Here is an 18,970-nt window from a genome sequence, read left to right as displayed (position 1 = left end):
GCCTGCAGTGGTAACAACAGCCTCAAAACTTTGGGCCACTAGCACAAAGTTTTCAGTCATGCCAAGTGGGCTACACATCCAAGTGACCCTCTAGGGCAACTGTTCTCTAAACTCCCGTGATCAGACTGCCCATTTTAACAAATTTGGTTCTACCAAATTTGCTGTGACGGGAAAAAGAGGACATGAAGGGTCGTGCAGGGACTCTTTGGTGCTTCTGTCTCTTCTAGTCACCTGTCACTGGCCACAAGAGGTTGTGTATATGGGTGTACCCTTTTATTTCAAGGAGCTGGAAGTCTAATCCTCTAGGGTGCTCAGAAGAAGAGGAGAAACAGAAAGGTTGGTGTAAAGGTCTACCACAATCCCATTTTCTGATACAGAGAAATCCAAAGGAGGAACAGATTCTGGAGAAGAGAGTTTCATTTCAGATATGCTGTTTGAGATGCTTTCGAGATAACTACATATCTGTAGGCAATTGACTGAGGAAGGAAGGAAGGAAAGAATGAAGGAACAGAGGAAAGGAGGCAAGAAGGAAGGAAGAGGGAAGGGAGGAAACTTGGGGTTTGTATATAGATTTAAATGTATCTATGGGATCATATGAAATTGCAGAGACAGTGTCTAGAGAAAGACTAGGATGAAGAAACGAGCCCTTTATTAGTTAAGCTAAGCTATGCTGTGGGTCTGGGCAGAAACTTGGTCTGAATATAAAATGCAATGTCACCTTCCCAGCACTGAAAGAGGGTAATACCCGGTAACACCTAGCAGGAGGTAGGAATTGATAAGTTATATTATGTCACATGTATATGTGATACAACGTATAGTTTGTACACCTATATTCCTTTCTGGTCAGCTTTGTGGAGATAGAACGAAGCCAATCACTTTTTATTGAGTGAGTGTACATTAAGCAATGTATACAGTCATGCAACCATCACCACAATGAAGATACAAACCATTTTCATCTGTCTAAAAAGTTCCCTTGTGTGCCCTGTGAAAGTCGAAGCCCTCTGTCCCCAAACCCTGGTAACCACTGATGTGTTTTCTATCAATAGAGTTTTGCCTTTTCTAGAATTTCATATAAGTGGAATCATACAGTATATGTTCTTTTGTGTCTGGTTTCTTTTATTTGGCATAAGGATTGGCAAAGTTTTTCTGTAAAGATTCAGGGAGTAAGTATTCTTGTAGGCTGTTGGGTCATTGTGGGAAGTATTCAAACTCTGTTGGGTATGGCATGAAAGCAGTCTTGGAAAATCTATGAACTGAACGTAGGTAGCTCTGTTCCAATGAGACTTTGTTTACAAAAACAGGCAGAGGGCCAGATCTGGCCTGTAGGCTGAAGTGTGCTGACCCTTGATTTAGCACAATGCTCTTCAGAGTCATTTCTATTATTGTGTGTAGTAATTCATTCTTTCTTTATTGCTGAGTGGTCTTCCATTGTATGGATGATACTCTATAATTTGTTTACCCATTCATCAGTTGATGGGCACTTAAGTTGTTTTTGGTTTTTGGCTTTTATGAAGAAAGTTGCTATGAACATTCACTTACAAGTCATTGTGTGAACATATGCCTTGACTTCTCTTAGGTAAATTCCTTAGAGTGGAATTTCTGGGTCGTATAGAAAATGTACATTTAATATTATAAGAAACTGCCCAAACTGTTTCTTTTTTTTTTTTCCAAACTGTTTCTTAAAGGACACCTACTATTTAATGATTTTTTTAAAAAAAATATTTGAGAGAGAGAGGAGGAGCACAAGAGACTTAACAGAGGTAGAGGGAGAAGAAGAAACAGACTCCCTGATGAACAGGGAGCCCTACGAGGACCATCCCAGGACCCTGGGGTCATGACCTGGGCTGAAGGCAGACACTTAACCAAGTGAGCCACCCAGGTACCCCGGAGAGCTACTACTACCGACAATGTATGAGAATTCGAGTTGTGAGTTCTTGGCATTGTAGGGTTTACTGGAATACATATTTATTAATATGGAAATATTAATGGATATAATTGAATCAGTGAAAGTATTTTGGAAATGTTTAGCATCATAGATTTTTTAGATGTGATTTTTAAAAATTTTTTTTAAAAGATTTTATTTTTTCATTAAAGACACAGAAGGAGAGGCAGAGACACAGGCAGAGGGAGGAGAAGCAGGCTCCATATGCAGGGAGCTCAATGTGGGACTTGATCCCTGGAATCTGGGATCAGGCCCTGAACCAAAGGCAGACGTTCAACCGCTGAGCCACCCCGGCATCCCTAGATGTGATTTTTTAATGACTACTTATTCCATCTTATGGTTTTACCATAAATTATTAAATAGATTTCCTGTTATTAAACCTTGAGACTTTATAAAATTTTCCTGTTGAAAACAAAGCAGTCACCAACTGTGTTAGAGGGGCAGTGAGTTCAATATTGCACTTACTGGGGAAGGTAGCAGAGTGCAATCACTCTTTACTCTTCTTGGAAGTTACTTACCACAACATGTACCTTTCCTGGTCAGTTGATATGGGGATTGGGTTGAAATCCTTTGGAAGTTTGATGAGCCGAATTTAATCCCACTTTTGAGTGGGCAGCCACCCTACCTCTTCATGAGTCTGTCAAAGAGTACCCTCCTGCAGATCCCAGATTTTTCTTAAAAAAGTATTTTGTACCTCTTGGTCCCCCAATAAATTTGTGCCTTAGCACATGGCTGAATTAATTTTTGCCTGGACAATCTTTAAGTTAATGATAAAATGTCTATTGAAATGTCTGTCTACCTCAGTTTTTTTTTCTTTTTTCTTTTTTCTCAGTCAAGTTTTGTAAACTACTTTAAGCTGTGTAACTTCCCAGTGAATTTATACCTGAGTGAATTGATTTGCTATTTAGGTTTTTGCCATAATAAGCTCATTAAAAACTGGAGCCTGATACCAAAAATCATTATTTCAGTTTTGAGTACTTGTTCTGAGGCTATATACTCTGACAGAGCTAGATGTCAATTAAGATTATTCCTTGTTAGTGGGAAGAAAATCATGTTATCAGCTTATAAAAGAGTCCCTCTGTTCTTTCTCCAGGGATTTAGGAGAGTATATCCAACTCACGCAAAAGTTTATCCATTCATTAAGTGGAAAAGCAAAAAGATAGAGGCGGTCAAGAGATCCTGGTTGTACCAGGTACCAGGTAGTTATGCTTGAGCCATGGGTTTTTTTTATATAACTACCAGGTAGTTATGCTTGAGCCATGAGGTATTTTTCCTGTAGAGCTCTTAGGGGTAGTGTCAAGTTGCAGGTCTGTCCCAGTGTCAAGAAGTGAGTCTGTGTGGAGCCTGAAAAGCTCAGGCCATACGATTCCTTCCATGGAGTCAAAGTCAGAAGCAAGTTCACTACGTCACTATCAATATTGGGTTAGTACAAAGTGGGAAGGTACAATGGGGATCTGTGGTGGAGAAGTGCTTAAAGCCTTCTTCTTCCTCATGAATCATATTTGTTGTAAAATCCTGGATTTTTTGTTGCCATCATCATCTTATTACTCATCTCAAGAAGACTGTGAGGTAGGTACTGTGGTTTCCCCTCCATTTTACGGTTGAGTAAACTGAGGACAGAGAGCAGTTCTCCCAAGGCCACAGGGCTAAGAGGCAGTAAAAGTAGGATTAGAATACATACAATCTGTGTCTAATCTGTGGCTGTAACTGCTGTACTCTGCTGCCTCTCAACTTAATAAGAAGGAAATGGCCATGAATTTTAGGTGTAATCTGCAGTAAAGGAAATAGGCCCATAAGGAAGAGGTGGGTAAGAGGGGTGTCTCTTGTACTGATGGCTTGGAGTTTACCACGGGTTCCTCTGGATGAACATATGCATCCATTGACTTGACAGTGGTCAACAGATTGGCAGGGAGTGCATCTTCTATTTGGAGTAGTCCTAGTTGAGTAAATGGCATCACCATCTATTCTGTTAAGTAAACCAGAATCCTGGTCACCCTTCACCCCAGCTTTGCCCTTGTCTCGGCATCCAGTCTATCATCAATTCCTGTTCATTTTTATTTTTTAAATACCTTGTAAACCTTCATTTTTCTCCATCTCCAAGGCACCATATCAGCCCAAGACATTGTCATCAATTTCTTTCTTACCAAGCTCCTCCAGTCCTGTGTATCGTTGCTCCATTGGAGTGTGTTTTTTCCCATAGCCTAAGGCAAAATGCAAACCTTGTAATCCTGTGCCCTGGCCTAAAGCATTACCCATTTTCACATTCAAATCCAGATCTAATTCTAAAACCTGTCTTCTTTCTTATGGCATCTTGCCTCTTTAAAAAGTTTGGAGCAGTGAGCTTTGATTTGAGGAGATGAAAAAAGTTAAGATTCTCAGGTGTCAAGTAGAATCAGGTTTTCTTTGACCTCATTCATTAAATTCATGCCTCAGATAATTAGGTCCTAGAATCTGACCCCGTTACCAGAACTGTCAGCAGAACTCAAGTATTCCACAAAGATTTATAATATCTGACCTCTTTTCTAGGCAAGGGCAGAGTATATTATTATAAGAAAATGATAAGATGCATGATAGCCTTTTCTAATTTTTTTTCTCACAGTCTCACTCACTAATCTAGCTGGGTTTTTTGGTTTGTTTGGGGGGTTTTTTGGTATGTGGTTGTTTTTATTATTATTGGTTTGGTTTTTGCCTAGTCTTTATCAAAACAGATATTAGTTGAGTCCCACGTTTGCTGGAACTGAGTGCAGATAAAAAGGACTGTTTGAAGGGACTTAATTGTTTGTTTGTTTATTTATTTATTTATTATTTATTTAACAGAGAGAGAGAATGAGAGAGCACAGGCAAGGGAGCAACAGAAGCAGGCTACCTGCTGAGCAGGGAGCGGTTTGTGGGGCTTCATGCCAGGACCCTGGGATCATGACCTGAGCTGAAGGCAGCCGCTTAACTGACTGAGCCGTCTAGGTGCTCCTAAAAATGGCTTTTAAATCATCAGCATCCTGTTCATTTACCAAAGTAAAATTTTAAAGGTACTCAGCAAATTGTTAGCACTGAGTTAGAAGTCCTTCTATCTGTTTTCCTCTTGTCAGCTTTTAATCTCACCCCTTCCCAGGGCATGCAAACGGAGTGTAGGGAAGCTCTGCCCAGGGGAGAGTGAGGAAGAAATGAGCATGCAACGAAAAAAATCCATCTAGAACGTGATCCACTGGTTGGCAGTAAGCAGACTGGCAACTCCTGGATATAATCAGCAATACCTGTTTTTAAAACAGAACTGCAGGCCACCTTTCCCCCGGTTTGTAACCAGTTTTATTTATATTTTTAAATGAATGTGGTAAGGAATATCTGGGTTCACATACATGCCTATGGAGGAGCAATCCTTTTGTTTGTCGACAACAAACGCTGGGCCGCTGGATCCACTAGTATCTGGGTGTTTGTGTGAAAAACTCTTCAAAGTGTAGCCACCTGTGCATGCTGATAGCATGTGCCCTGACAGTATTTTATCTTAAGGCAAATTGCAGCCAACTTGTGAGGGAACCCAGATAAAAACCGGAAGAGGAGATTTCTATCATATAATCCTGGGAGTCTTGACAGAGCCTCCTAAAGCAAAGGAGATAAGAGAGAAAAATCAGGTTTTGGTTTTTGTCTTGCTGAGGGTGTGGGCTTGTGCCTAATTACCAAAGGGATAAGCTGTCTAAAGCCCTGAAAATGGAGGAAATTCGTGTTTTCTAACAGAAACTTTCCTGAGAAACATTTCAAAGTTCTGTTTAGAGCCAGGATATGGTACTCCAGTAGAAGTGCTGGGTAATCGTTGGTCCCTACTGAAACCTCAGCTTCTGGGGAGCAGCCGGGCCCAGGTCTGGCAAGCCAAGCTCATCAGGCCCCTAGTGCCTCCCCTCTGTCAAGTTCCTGAGTGGGTGGAACATTAGCACTTTAGGGCTACTCACTTGGAAAACACAGCACAGTGTTTTCCTTGGAAGGACAGCTCAGTTAAGGGGGGGGCAGCTGGATGGATCAACCCCTCAGACGGAGAGGTTGGAAGTCACTCCGCAGGGCTGGAGGGACATACAGCTGGGGAGCTGTGCAGTAATAGTGGGGCAGGTCCCTCTCTGGGTAGAGAGCACCTCTTCCATTCTTCTCAAGGGACTCTTAGCTATCTCATAAGTGAAGACTACACCTATTTCTTCTTGGAGACAAAGGATTGAGAAGTTGAGTCCCCTCCCTATACTTAGAGACCTTTCCTGCAAGACATGGGTCAGGAGAGAAAATAGGTCTGTAATGCTCCATCTGCTTGGGTTATCTGCTCAGGCATTTCTGCCTTTGAAAGGCAGGTGGATCCTTCCAGACTCTTAACATGACCTTTCCCCTTCCAATTCCTCCCAACCTAGTCAGTCACTTGCCTAGAAACCTGGGCTCATCTTTTAAAACCCAGAAAAAAGAAAAAGTGTCCCTATTTATAAAACATCCCTGGACTTGGAGCTGAGTTATCATTCCCCTCTAGCGTCAGAACGCTGTGTCCCCTTCTGTTTATGATGTTAAAGGGAAAAAGAACCACCATGCGGTGGGACCTCTGTGTGTTTCACTAGGGGGGCTACAGGGGGCTGTACCCGGGTACCCCATGCCTGCTAAATTGGTATTTTATGAATACTACCCTAGCAGGCTCTGTTTTCATTGCCTTATATATTTAGTCTTCACAACATCCTATGAGACAGGTTCCAGGCTTACTCCAGGGCTGCAGAGGAGGACATTGAGGGCTGGACATGTTACGTAACTGTCCAAAGTCACAGAGCTGTGGACACGGCAGGACCTGGCTTAACACCCAAGCAGCCCTCTGACCTCACTCCCTCACCAGCTCGTGCTCATCTGGAGAATGAAACCGGGTGGACCTGAGCGGGGAGAAAAAGGCAGAGGCTAGGACCGTCCCGTGTGCGCCGCTGCATTCTGTGTGCGTTCAGAATGACTAATTCAGTGCTGAGTTGTCAGGTGGCAGCCTGTGAAGGCACAGCCCAGCACTCTGCCTTCCGCAGAAGGCCCTGGCTGCTCATCTGATGCAATCGAATTTCCTAGGGTGGCCTTTAGAGCTCGGCTGTTGCTGGAGAGAGAGGGAGAAAGAAGTTTCACATATTGTTTTTTGATCAGCAGGTTTGGAAACTTTGAGTGTTTGGCTCACAGGATGGTGGAAATGCTCCAGCATTTCCTGTGGCCTCGAGTCTGGGTTCTGAGATAGAGAGCCGGGCCTCAGATTTGCCTCCCCCACTGGGGAATGTCAGCCACATCACGGGTGACAAGGCTTGCCTGCCTGCCCGGAGCAGGGGAGCTGGGGGAAGCAGGGGGGTGGGGCAGGAGGGGAACAGTCACTGGCATTACAACAGCTGAGAAGGAATTCAAAAAGCAAATACCCCAAAACCAGAATAAAGGAGGAAGTGTGTGCATTTGTTTGTAAAATAATGAACTTTCCAGTTGAGATGCTGATTCCCGAAGTGCAAGAGAGCTCCTAGTGAAGGGCAAAGAACCAGCAGCTCAGCTCCTGTCTCCTCTTGCTTTTGACAGAATTTCTCCAGGAGGAAAACCAATCTAGAGTAGGCCCTGTTCTCACCTCTGGGCACCTCTATTTCTATTCCCGTCCAATGGGACAAATGAATAGCTGCTGCTTGAAGAAGTGCCTGGAGGTTTTCTGAGAAAGGAATTCTGGATTTCAAAAATGCATCATTGATTTGAGTAATCCTTCACATTTTTTTTTTTAAATCCCTGACTTTGCTTTTAAGGAAAGAGTGATTCATTCATTTATTCATTGACTTGTCTGAAAACTATTTACTGAGCTGCTATTCGCCACACCATCTGGTCAGGACTGGAGGTGCCGAGATGAATAAGATATATGATGCCCACCCTTGTGGGGGGCCTCAAACTAATAGCATCAAGTATGAAAAGGTGCTCTGGGAGATGCATTGCAGGCACCTAAGAAGGCACACGAGGCAGTTGCTTTTCAGCTTGGGCGGCTATGGGGTCAGGGAAATCAGAGGATCTGGCACATGAGATTGGCTTTGAAGCCTAGGTGGGACTCTTTGAAGCCAACCCGAGGGTGGAAGGGAAAGACATTGCAGGGAGAGGGAACATTATGAACAAAGGCAGGAGGCACAAGAATTTGCCATGCCCAGGAAATGGCCAGCAGTTTGAGGAGGAAAGAAAGCCACTACTTGTCTCGGTGCCTTTCCTCCACTCAGTAGAGCATGGCAAACTGGAGACGAATCCTGACCTGGCCAGTCTGGGCCTTGCCTTCTCCATGCAGCTTTACCCACAGCCACTGCAAAAGGACTGTCAGAGATCTTAAAGAAAAAACGTATTCTCCATGACTTAGAGTTGTGGCGAGTGTATTTGGGGGTGGGCACAGGGGTGCAGTTGGTGGGCAGGGGGCACTGGTGGTGCTCAGAGGCAGGCAGGAGCCAGACTGGGAAGTTCATGTGAGATAGGCCCTGAGTCACCATCTAGAGTTTTAAAGCAGGAAGGGAGATGTTGGAATCCAAGCTTTCACAAATAACAAATACTGTTTCTTCTGCTCTTTGTTTTCTGCCTGTTTGCACGGTAGAAGTTATAGCTGATTGAATTTTTTTTTTACTGTCCAATGTGAATTGGAAAGAGTTACTCAAAAGAATTGGGCTCCTTTCCTGGAGATAATCCCACAGATGCAGGTGATGATAATTCAACATGGAATGAAAGGAAAACGTTTTCTCTGCTACTTTCCACTGTGTATCTGGCCAAGACTATTCAGCACTTCTTTGTTTCCTGAGAAACAAAGGAGGTGAGTGGTCTCAAAGCATCATTTCCCAAAGTGTGTCCCATGTGAAACCGGTGCCACAAGATGCTCCATGGAAGAACAAAAAAAGAATTTTCTAGAAAGACACATTTGGGAAATATTATGTATTGCATAGGAAAATTTCACAGGACACATATATTACATTAAAAGTCCAAAGCGTCCTATGGTAAAGGAACCTTTTAAAAAATGTGGTATAGTGATTAAAAACATGAGCGATGGAATCCGACAGATATGGATTGAGTCCTGGCGGGCCTCCACATTGGGATATGAGATATTGGACAAGTTACTCAGTGTCTGTGCATCTTAGTTTCCTAGTCTGTAAAATGGTTTAGTAACAGTACCTATTTCATAAGGTCGCTATGAAAAGTATATGGTACGTGAACTAGTTGGTTCCATAATTAGCTATTATTTCATTCAGTGTTTTACAAGAGATTTAACTTTTTCTTTCCTTTTCTTCTCCTGCTTCTTCTTTTTTTTTTTTTTTTTTTTTTTGTTGTATCGCATTACTTATCTGAAGGAAATAGTATTGTGGGAAATGCCAGGCCAGGACTAATTCCTCAAATGCCTGCATGACTCCTGGTTGCAAGCCAGGAGAGGAAAAGTAGCTCCTAGGCACTGAAGGCTCCATCAGAAATGTGGACATTGCAGGTATCTGAGCCCTAGAACTGGTTAATAAAATGTCATTCCTGTGTAGCTCCACGGTTAGATTGTGTGACTTCAGTGTTTTGTGTGCCAGTTGTCTTTCTAAGGGACTGGCAAGATTATAACTTGGGGCAATAAACAGATATGATAGGGTTGATGTATTAGTTTGAAGCTTTTCTATTATAAGTGATGGAAACCTAGCTCAAATTTACTTAGCATAACAGGGAATTTATGGGCTCATATATCTAAGAAGAGCATTAGGAGAGCTCAGAGAATGGAAGAAAAAGTGTTGGGAGCCCGGAACTCAGCATGGGGAGGACTCTTGTCCTCTTTTCCTCTCTCTCTTGGCTGCTTGTTTTTGTCTCTCCTTGCCCCCTTCCTTCCTATCGCAGACGGTTTGTCACCCCGTGGAGGGAAGACGGCTGCCAAACAACTCCCCCCAGAAAGAGAGAACTCTTCCCTTCCAGGCCTCATAGAGCAATCCGCAGAAATTGAGTTGCCTGGATCATGTGTCTGTCCCTTGGGCTAGTCAATCACTGTTGCCAGGGAGATGGGTATTGTCATCGGCCCCACACATGCCCACTGTTGGTTGTGGGGCAGGACCTGATACCTGGAGAGGAGAGGTGGGAAAGCTCATGAGATGGACCAAAACCAAAGCTACAAGAGTTCTCTGGAGCTCTGTGTGAGGGAAGACGTGCTAGAGTGAAAGGATACAAAATTGTCCTCAAGTGGTATCAGGGTTGTCATGTTTTTACGTAAATTCTCTTTCCTGTTGATTTAAGCAACTTAAAAAAAAGATATTATTTATTTACTCATAAGAGACAGGCAGAGACATAGGCAGAAGGAGACGCAGGCTCCCTGTGGGCAGCGTGATGTGGGACTTGGTCCCAGGACCTTGGGATCATGACCTGAGCCAAGGCAGATGCTCAACCACTGAGCCACCGAGGTGCCCTCTTTTTAGCAACTTAAAAAAAAAATGTTTTTTTATTTCTTCAAGTGAATCTTGTCCTACATCTCATCTCCCTCTTTTATTGCAGTTAAAATAATGTATTTATGACTATTACTGTCCACTTTGTAAAGTTGGTTTATGTAATACATTTTTTGAAAAGCAAGATTAGAATCAGTAACCTTAGTGACCTGCTTTTCAACTAGGGATGATTTTGTCTCTTAAGGGACATCTGGCAAGGTCTGGAGACATTTTGATTGTCTCCAACTTCTAAGCAATCATTTGATTGTGTAACTGGCATCTAATACTGGGTAGAGGCCAAGGATGCTGCTAAAAGTCCTGCAGCGCCAAGGATGAGCAAGAATTCTCTGATCCAAAACGTCAGTAGCACTGTGGTTAAGAAACGCTGCTTTAGTGGTTTCATGAGAACAGATCTTCTTCTCATAGACAAATTTATTACCCTACATTTTGTGGATTAAAAATAGATTAATTTTATTTATTTTTAAAGGGTTTTTGCTTTTTTTTCTTGATTGCATCAATGTATGAGAGTGTCATTTTGCCCACACGCTCACCAGTCAATAAACGTTTATTTCTTGCCAGTATGATAGACAACAAAGGTATGATTTGTTGTTGTTGTTTTTTTTTAAGATCTTATTTATTCATGAGAGACACACAGAGAGAGGCAGAGACAGGCAGGGAGAGAAGCAGGCTCCCTGTGGGGAGCCCCATGCCTGGGATCTCGCCCAGAGCCAAAGGCACACCCTCAACCCTGAGCCACCCAGGTGCCTCTGATTTGCTGTTCTGATTTGCATTTCTCTTATTACTGTTAAGAGTGATCTTTGGGGTATTTATTGATCATACAATTCCTCTTGTGTGGTTTACCTTATTTCCTTTTTTTAGGTTCTGCAAGTGTTTTATTTTAATATATTTATAGGAGATCATTATTAAGGATATTTAGACTAGATTAAGTCACAGCTGTTGCAGATATTTTCTTGATGGTTTTATCATTTATTTTTAAATTTTTATGGTGCTTTTTGGAATTTTAAGCATTTTGTGAGAAATCATCAGCTTCTTCTTTATGCTTTCTGTCTTCAGTGTTATATTGGTTTGCTAGGGCTGCCATAACAAAGCACCATGGCCTGGATGGGTTCAACAACAGAAACATTGTCTCACAGTTCTCGGGGCTGGAAATCTGAGATCAACATGTTGGCATCGTTGGTTCCTTCTGAAGCCTGTCTCCTTGACTTGTAGATGGTCCTCTTCTTACTGTGTCCTCGGATGCTTGTCCCTGTGTACCTGTTTGTGTCCAAATTTCCTCTTATAAGGACAGTCAGATAGGATGAGGACCCATGCTAATGACCTCATTTTAACTTGATTTCCTCTTTAAAGGCCCTATCTCGATATATACTCATATTCTTAGGTACTGGGGGTTAGGTCTTCAACATATGAATTTTCAGGGGACCACAGTAGCTGACAATCATGTTAGAAGGGGCCTCCATCACCTCGGGAGTATGTAAATATTTTGAGGAAGTTATTGAAACTCTCTATCCCCAGTATTCCCATAATCATAATAATCATTTGCCACCAATAGATAATGATGGCCAGTGGGGCAGAGGACAGTTTTCCTGCGGAGGAAGGGACAGAGGAGTTGAGGCAGATCATTTATCCAGCTGTTAGGTATTTATTCCCCATTGATCTGCCTTTTGGCTTCTACTGGCCCATCTGTCAGGCCCTTTCAGTGCAACCGTGGGGCACACAGTTCACCCAGGCAAGTGTGTTAGTTTTTCCATTACACAGTTCCTATAGGAATGTCCTCTTAGGCTTGTTTTTTTTTCCCCCCTCTTTTAATGGGGTTTGCTGGTGTAACAAAGACTAGAAATATGATAAAAGGGTTTAAAGCTATTTATAGCTATTATATTTTGAAAGCAAAAACTATATGGGAAATTAAAGGGAAAAAATCAGGTTATTTGGGAACTTTATGCATCCAAACCTAATCAAATTGACTGGAAAAAGATGTAGAAATGTAACAGTGAGATGGCTTCAAATTCAGAGATAAGTAGAACTTTGGGCGAAGAACAATGTGTAGAGACAGATTTCTAGACGGATTTTTTAAAAAGATTTTATTTATTTATTTATTTATTTATTTATTTATTTATTTATTTATTTATTTTTATTTATTCATGAGAGACACAGAGAGAGGCAGAGACACGGGCAGAGGGAGAAGCAGGCTCCATGCAGGGAGCCCGATGTGTGGGACTTGATCCCGGGACCCCAGGATCACGCCCTGAGCCGAAGGCAGATGCATTAACCGCCTAACTGCCGAGCCACCCAGGCGTCCCTCTAGATGGAATTAAGAGTGGTTTCCCTCCGTTGTCTTGGAAACGTGTGTGGCCCACAGCTAAGAAGGAGACATTCAGCAGAATGATAAAATTTCAACTTGCTCAAGGGTTATGGAGCCACATCTAACTGACAGGCGGACTTAGTATCTAAGTCCCAAATAAAAAGTGACTCCTCTTATCTCATTAAAATCACTCAACAATCAACAAGCCATTTGACATGCATATTAAGGTTGTAGAATCTTCCAGTTAAAACTGGAATCAAGGAAACCAATCAGCAGGCAAGCAGGGACATTGTAGAATTCTCCATCCATTTCCCAGCTGCCTCCAGGGACTCAAGAGTTACCTTCAGAGACAGAATGATTGGAGGAGTATCTAGCCAGCTGCAGAGACTTCCCTTCAGAGGGTCTTAAATTTTAGTTTGCATAAGAATTATTCTATCAGGCTGTTTACACAAATTTATGAGCCTTATATTTACTGGGCAATTCCGACAACATTAGGCTCAGTTTTACTGCTGGTGGCTCTGATGAGCGAGAATTAACTGTTCCTCATGCCAATATAAATTCAAGAGGATAAAATGTGGACTTCTGAGGCTAACGATGTGGACTGGATTATTCATTCTGCAGTTGTGCACCTGACTCTACCCCGAGGGAGCCCCGTCTGTGCTGTTTGTTAGTGTGGGCAATGCTGATGAGATCTAATTGGACTTGTCAAGTGAATTCCCAGGGGTTTCCCCCAGACTCTTGGCTTTCTCAAAGGCTCCTTTGTACACTGCAGCTTTCTTATTCTCCACGGAGACTCAGGGAAAGCCACATCATTGTACTCTCACCTGTCCAACAGGTTTTGTCTCAACGGTCTTTGAGAAATAAATACCAGTTAAAGGGGAAGTAAAACACCCTGGGTTTTTGATTCCTGGGGGGTTAGATGACCCCTTTTAGTGTAATTCTAGACGATTTTGTGTAGAGGTGGGAAGAGGGTGCTCAAAACGCATTTTAATTTTCATTTTGAATTCTCCTGACCCTCAAGATGGTGTGTTCTTTGTTTTGAATAGTGTTACCTGATATTTACACAGTCTATTTCCATGTTAAAACCTGTTTTCTTAGTTTTTATTCTAAGGTGTATAACTCATCTGGATCCTGAATTGAGATAATGTGGTATAGACGTAATACATGGTTCATAGAATTCTCGAGTGAGTAAAAGACGGTGCAGACTATGAAGAAGAAAGCCTCAGTACAGATTGTCTACTTGTATTTGCATATATGAGACTTCATAATTATTTAACAAATCCCTGTTGGAGAATATTCGATTGTTTTCAAGTTTGGGGAATCATAACCAAAATAGCATTGTCATTTAAGGTTAAGTGAATAATTACTTCTTGAGGAAATATTCTGGAAAAGTAAAATAACTTGGAGAAACTGTAAGATTTTTGGTAGTTTGCCAAAAGGACCTCTGGAAAGTTGTACCAGTTTACACTCTGAATAGATGAGCACAGACATGAACTTTCTTCTTTAGGACTCATAAACCAAGAGGGTCTAGGGACTCAAGTGTGTGGTGAATGAACCTCTCAAGTTATGACCCAGCTGCTACTAGAACTACTTTTGCCCTTTCTTGGTTTCAGCCACTTGCCTGTTTCAGGAATGTGCTAGGCCTGTTCCTACCTCAGAGCCTTGGCACTATCTGTTTCCTTGGCCTTCAACATGATTTCTCCAGATCTCCTCCTGGCTCACATCCTCACCTCTCACCAGCCCTTTTTTTTTTTTCTCTCACCAGCCTTTACTCAAATGCTGCCTTCTCAGCGGAGCTGAGCTTTCCCTGATTTCTCTATTTACCATTACACTTTTGCCTCTCAAATGCAGATACGATCACATGCTTCAGATGCTCCTTCTCTGTTTCTCATTTTGCTCCTTGAGCCATCTAACATCTGGATTTGCTGCTGTTTCCTCAGCACCGAGAACAGGCCTGGCACAGAATAGGTAGGGCTCAGTAATTGTTGAAAAGAACCACTGCTTTGTAGATTTGCTCTCGCTGGTTAGCACCGATTGGCTTCATAGCAGGCTTCTCTCATCATTCTTGGCCAAAGGAGCAGCAGTTTTGTTTTGGTTCATTTCTTACACTTGTCAGCTTGGTGAAGTTAGTTATGTCCGTAACTGTCGGTGTTGGCCAGGTGGCCGCCATTGTCCGTTGTCTCCATCATCGTCTGTTGTCTCCATCATCTCAGTGATGTTCAGCTGCCACTGAGATGGGGGTGATAACTGACAAGGCCTACTCTGGTCTGATAAAGAGCCAAATGCACATGTTTGATCAGAGTCTTCATACACAGATCCATTTCTAAGAAGAAAGGACCAAGAACCCAATAGAAAAGGGACCAAAGATTTGGACAGTTCACTGAAAAGTTCACTTGCCTCTTTATGTTCAACCTCACTCACAGTAAGAGAAATACACATTAAAAGTACATGTGGTATATTTTTTTCAGTGAGTCAGGTGTGCAAATGTTCAGTCTATTGGTGAGGCTGTGTGTAAATAGGCAGCCTCATCCATTGCTGGGGATTGTGAGGGGAGAGTACAGATTGGTGCAATGCCTATGGAGGGATATCTGGAAATGGCTATCAAAATGTAAAACTGCATATGCTTGGGATGCCTGGGTGACTCAGTTAAGCAGTAGATTCTTGGTTTCAGCTCAGGTCATGATCTCATGGGTGGTGACATGGAGCCGGCAGTTGGGCTCTGCACTCAGCGGAGGGTCTGCTTAAGATTCTCTCTCTCCCTCTGCCCTCCCCTCAAATAAATAAGTCTTTAAAAAATATAAAATAAAATGAAAGTACATATGTTTCTGACCTACCAATTTCACTTCTGTGGAGCTATTGTAAGGAGGTACTTGCACATGCGTAAAATGATGCATGCGTAAGGCCACGCACCACAGCCTCATTTGTAATAGCTAAGAGTAAGAAATCACTTGAGCACCCAGATGATAGAGAACTAACTCTTCCTATAGGAGACTTCCATCTAGAGAATTACTATGCAGCTGTAAAAGGAGCCGGGCTGCTTTATTTGCACTGATATCCAAAGATTTAGAAGATAGGCAACGTGAAAAAAAATGGTATGGAATGCTGCCTCTTTTTTATAAAGAAGGGGGGGGATGTAATATATTTTTGCGTCTGCCTTATGTACACGCGAAGACTTTCTGGAGGGGCACGCAAGAACTGGGTAGCTGGAGACATAGGGGTAAACATGGCTATGGGGGGGGGATGTGCAACCAGAAGAGGAGGGAGATGCTACACTATATTTTCTCTCTCTCTCTCTCTCTCTCTCTCTCTCTCTCTCTCACACACACACACACACACACACACACACAAACATTTATGTTTCGCATCATATGAATATCTCACCCATCGGAAAATACTAAGTTAAAACAACCATCCTAGAGAACTGGGCTAATCTGGGAGAGGCTGCTGGGGATCATCTTCCTTCGAGAAAGCCACACTGTTCATTCCAGGGAGAATTCAAGGTCCAGGTGGGAAGGCCGCCCTCTCTGCCTCGGGGTTTGGCTGTGCCCCAACGGCGCAGTGCACAAACCAGCCTCGGGCATGCGGCACTGAGCGCACATGTGCAGGTGTGTTAACCTCAGGGCAGGTCTCCTTCCATGCTCACGACATCCTGGTTGCATCCTGGTTGCATCCTGGTTGCATCAGTGTGGAGCTCTATTGGTGACACAGAATACCGGCCTCGGGCACACGGCACCGAGCGCGCGTGTGCAGGTGTGCAAACCATGGGGCAGGTCTCTTCGCTCACGACACCTGGTTGCATCCTGGTTGCATCAGTGCCGGGCTCTATTTGTGACACAGAATACCGGCCTCGGGCACGTGGCACTGAGTGTGCGTGTGCAGGTGTGCAAACCCTGGGGCAGGTCTCCTTGCTCATGACACCTGGTTGTATCCTGGTTGCATCAGTGTGGAGCTCTATTGGTTACACAGAATACCGGCCTCGGGCACGTGGCACTGAGTGTGTGTGTGCAGGTGTGCAAACCGCGGGGCAAGTCTCCTTGCTCACGACACCTGGTTGTATCCTGGTTGCATCAGTGCGGAGCTCTGTTTGTGACACACAATACCGTCCGCGGGTATGCGGCACTGAGCGCACGTGTGCATGTGTGCAAACCTCGGGGCAGATCTCCTTGCTCACGACATCCTGGTTGCATCAGTGCGGAGCTCCACTGGTGACACAGAATACCGGCCTCAGGCACGCGGCACCCAGCGCGCACGTGCAGGTGTGCGAACTGTGGGGCAGGTCTCCTTGCTCACGACACCTGGTTACATCCTGGTTGCATCAGTGCGGGGGGTTCTATTTGTGACACAGAATACTGGCCTCGGGCACGCGGCACCGAGTGTGCCTGTGCAGGTGTGCAAACCCCGGGGCAGGTCTCCTTGCTCACGACATCCTGGTTGCATCCTGGTTGCATCAGCGCGGGGCTCTATTTGTGACACAGAATACCGGCCTCGGGCACGTGGCACTGAGTGCGCGTGTGCAGGTGTGCAAACCCCGGGGTAGGTCTCCTTGCTCACGACATCCTGGTTGCATCAGTGCGGAGCTCCATTGGTGACACAGAAAGCCGGCCTCGGGCACACGGCACCCAGCGCGGGTGTGCAGGTGTGCAAACCTCGGGGTAGGTCTCCTTGCTCATGACATCCTGGTTGCATCCTGGTTGCATCAGTGCGGGGCTCCATGGGTGACACAGAAAACCGGCCTCGGGCACGTGGCACTGAGCGTGCGTGTGCAGGTGTGCAAACCGCGGGGCAGGTCTCCTGCTCACGACATCCTGGTTGCATCTTGGTTGCATCAGTGCGGAGCTCCATTGGTGACACAGAATACCGGCCTCGGGCATGCGGCACCGAGCGCGCGTGTGCAGGTGTGCAAACTCTGGGGCAGGTCTCCTTTGCTCATGATACCCTGGTTGCTATAGTGCGGAGCTCTGTTGGTGACACAGAATACCGGCCTCGGGCACGCGGCACCGAGCGCGCGTGTGCAGGTGTGCAAACCCCGGGCCCATCTCCTCGCTCACGACATCCTGGTTGCATCCTGGTTGCATCAGTGCGGGGCTCCATTGGTGACACAGAAAACACTTGAAAGAAACGCGGCTTCCTGCCCTGACTTCCTGGGCAATCGGCTCTTCCGGAGACTGTTGAGCGCGAGGAGCCCGCGGGAGGAGCGGGAGCCGGAGCCAGAGCCGGAGCCGGAGCCGAGCCGAGCTGTGCCCCGGGGTCGCACCCGCGCTGGGGCCTGGGCCTGGGCCTGGGCCGGGGTCGGGCCGCGTGGACGGCGGGGCCGGGGCGGGGCGGCGGTGCCCGTGTGCCTCCTGCACCCGGAGCCGCTCCTCAGACCTAAACCACCAGTGAAAACAGGAAGTGATGAAGCAGAATTCGCCCTGCATCGGCACCGAGCAACTTGTCTTCCTTTTGTCTGTCGTTCCTCGCTAGGTGTAGACACGTGCGGCCGTCGGATCCGGGTCCTGCCAGCCTCGGACTCCCCGGGTTCAGGATGCCGCCCCCCGCGGACATCGTCAAGGTGGCCATCGAATGGCCGGGGGCCTACCCCAAACTCATGGAAATCGATCAGGTCAGTCATGCCCGCGGCCAGTTTTTGGTTTTTTGTTTTTTTTTTTTTTTTTTGTCTTTCGGGCAGGTTATTTTCAGGCTTTTTTTCTGCTTGGGAATTTTCCCAGACTTCTTTAGGATAGCTCTTCCCCCACCCCCCCACCCCCTTTGCTCTCTCTGTCTGTGTTGAAAAATCTGTGCAATAATAGTTGCAGTGTAGTGTGATTTCTGTACCGCATGCAGTGGCGATGGATGGGGGTTTTATGCTCGTTCAACATCCCCTTGGACCGTGTCAATACAGGGCTTGTGTCTGGGGCTGCGAGAGGCGGGAGGGCCCAGTGGGCTGGGCTCTGCGCGGTGGACACAGCGGAGGCTGTCCCAGCCCTGCCTGGCAGGGGCTCATGAATATGTGCAGATTGTCTTATTACAGGCAACACAAAACTTAATTTTCTGACTCACTTTCCCCTTCGATTTTTGCAGAAACCAACAAGTGCATTATATTAACAGCTTAATAATGAGATCATTATTTCCGTATAGAAGGACTCACTCTTGCATCCCAGCCAATTATACCAATTATAATTTTATTATTAGTGTAAAATGTACTGCGTGTCTAGTGTCTTGTCTGGCATGTAATAAATACTCAATAAATATTTACTGAATGAAAAAATATCCAGAAGATTTTTTTTACATGGCCTGACCTTTTTATTATTATTA

At 44.7% G+C, this 18,970-nt stretch overlaps 1 protein-coding gene across 6 annotated transcripts in view; it reads left to right on the top strand.

Moving 5' to 3' along the window:
* The window catches only part of ELMO1 (engulfment and cell motility 1), a 526,001-nt gene that overhangs the window by 80,103 nt on the left and 426,928 nt on the right, over positions 1-18,970 (top strand). For 5 of the 6 annotated variants that reach the window (XM_025464640.3, XM_049093813.1, XM_035698402.2 and 2 more), the window contains one exon: positions 18,140-18,278. The exons of the other annotated variant lie outside the window; for it this stretch is intronic. In XM_025464640.3, the coding sequence (XP_025320425.1) occupies positions 18,140-18,278 (139 nt within the window). Of the gene's footprint in view, positions 1-18,139; positions 18,279-18,970 lie in introns of those variants that run through there. 6 annotated transcript variants of the gene reach the window in all.

The sequence above is a fragment of the Canis lupus genome, chromosome 14 (genome assembly GCF_003254725.2).
Source record: "Canis lupus dingo isolate Sandy chromosome 14, ASM325472v2, whole genome shotgun sequence".
NCBI lineage: Eukaryota > Metazoa > Chordata > Mammalia > Carnivora > Canidae > Canis > Canis lupus.
The sequence above is the reverse complement of the archived record's forward strand: the minus strand, read 5'-3'. Positions and strand labels throughout refer to the sequence as shown.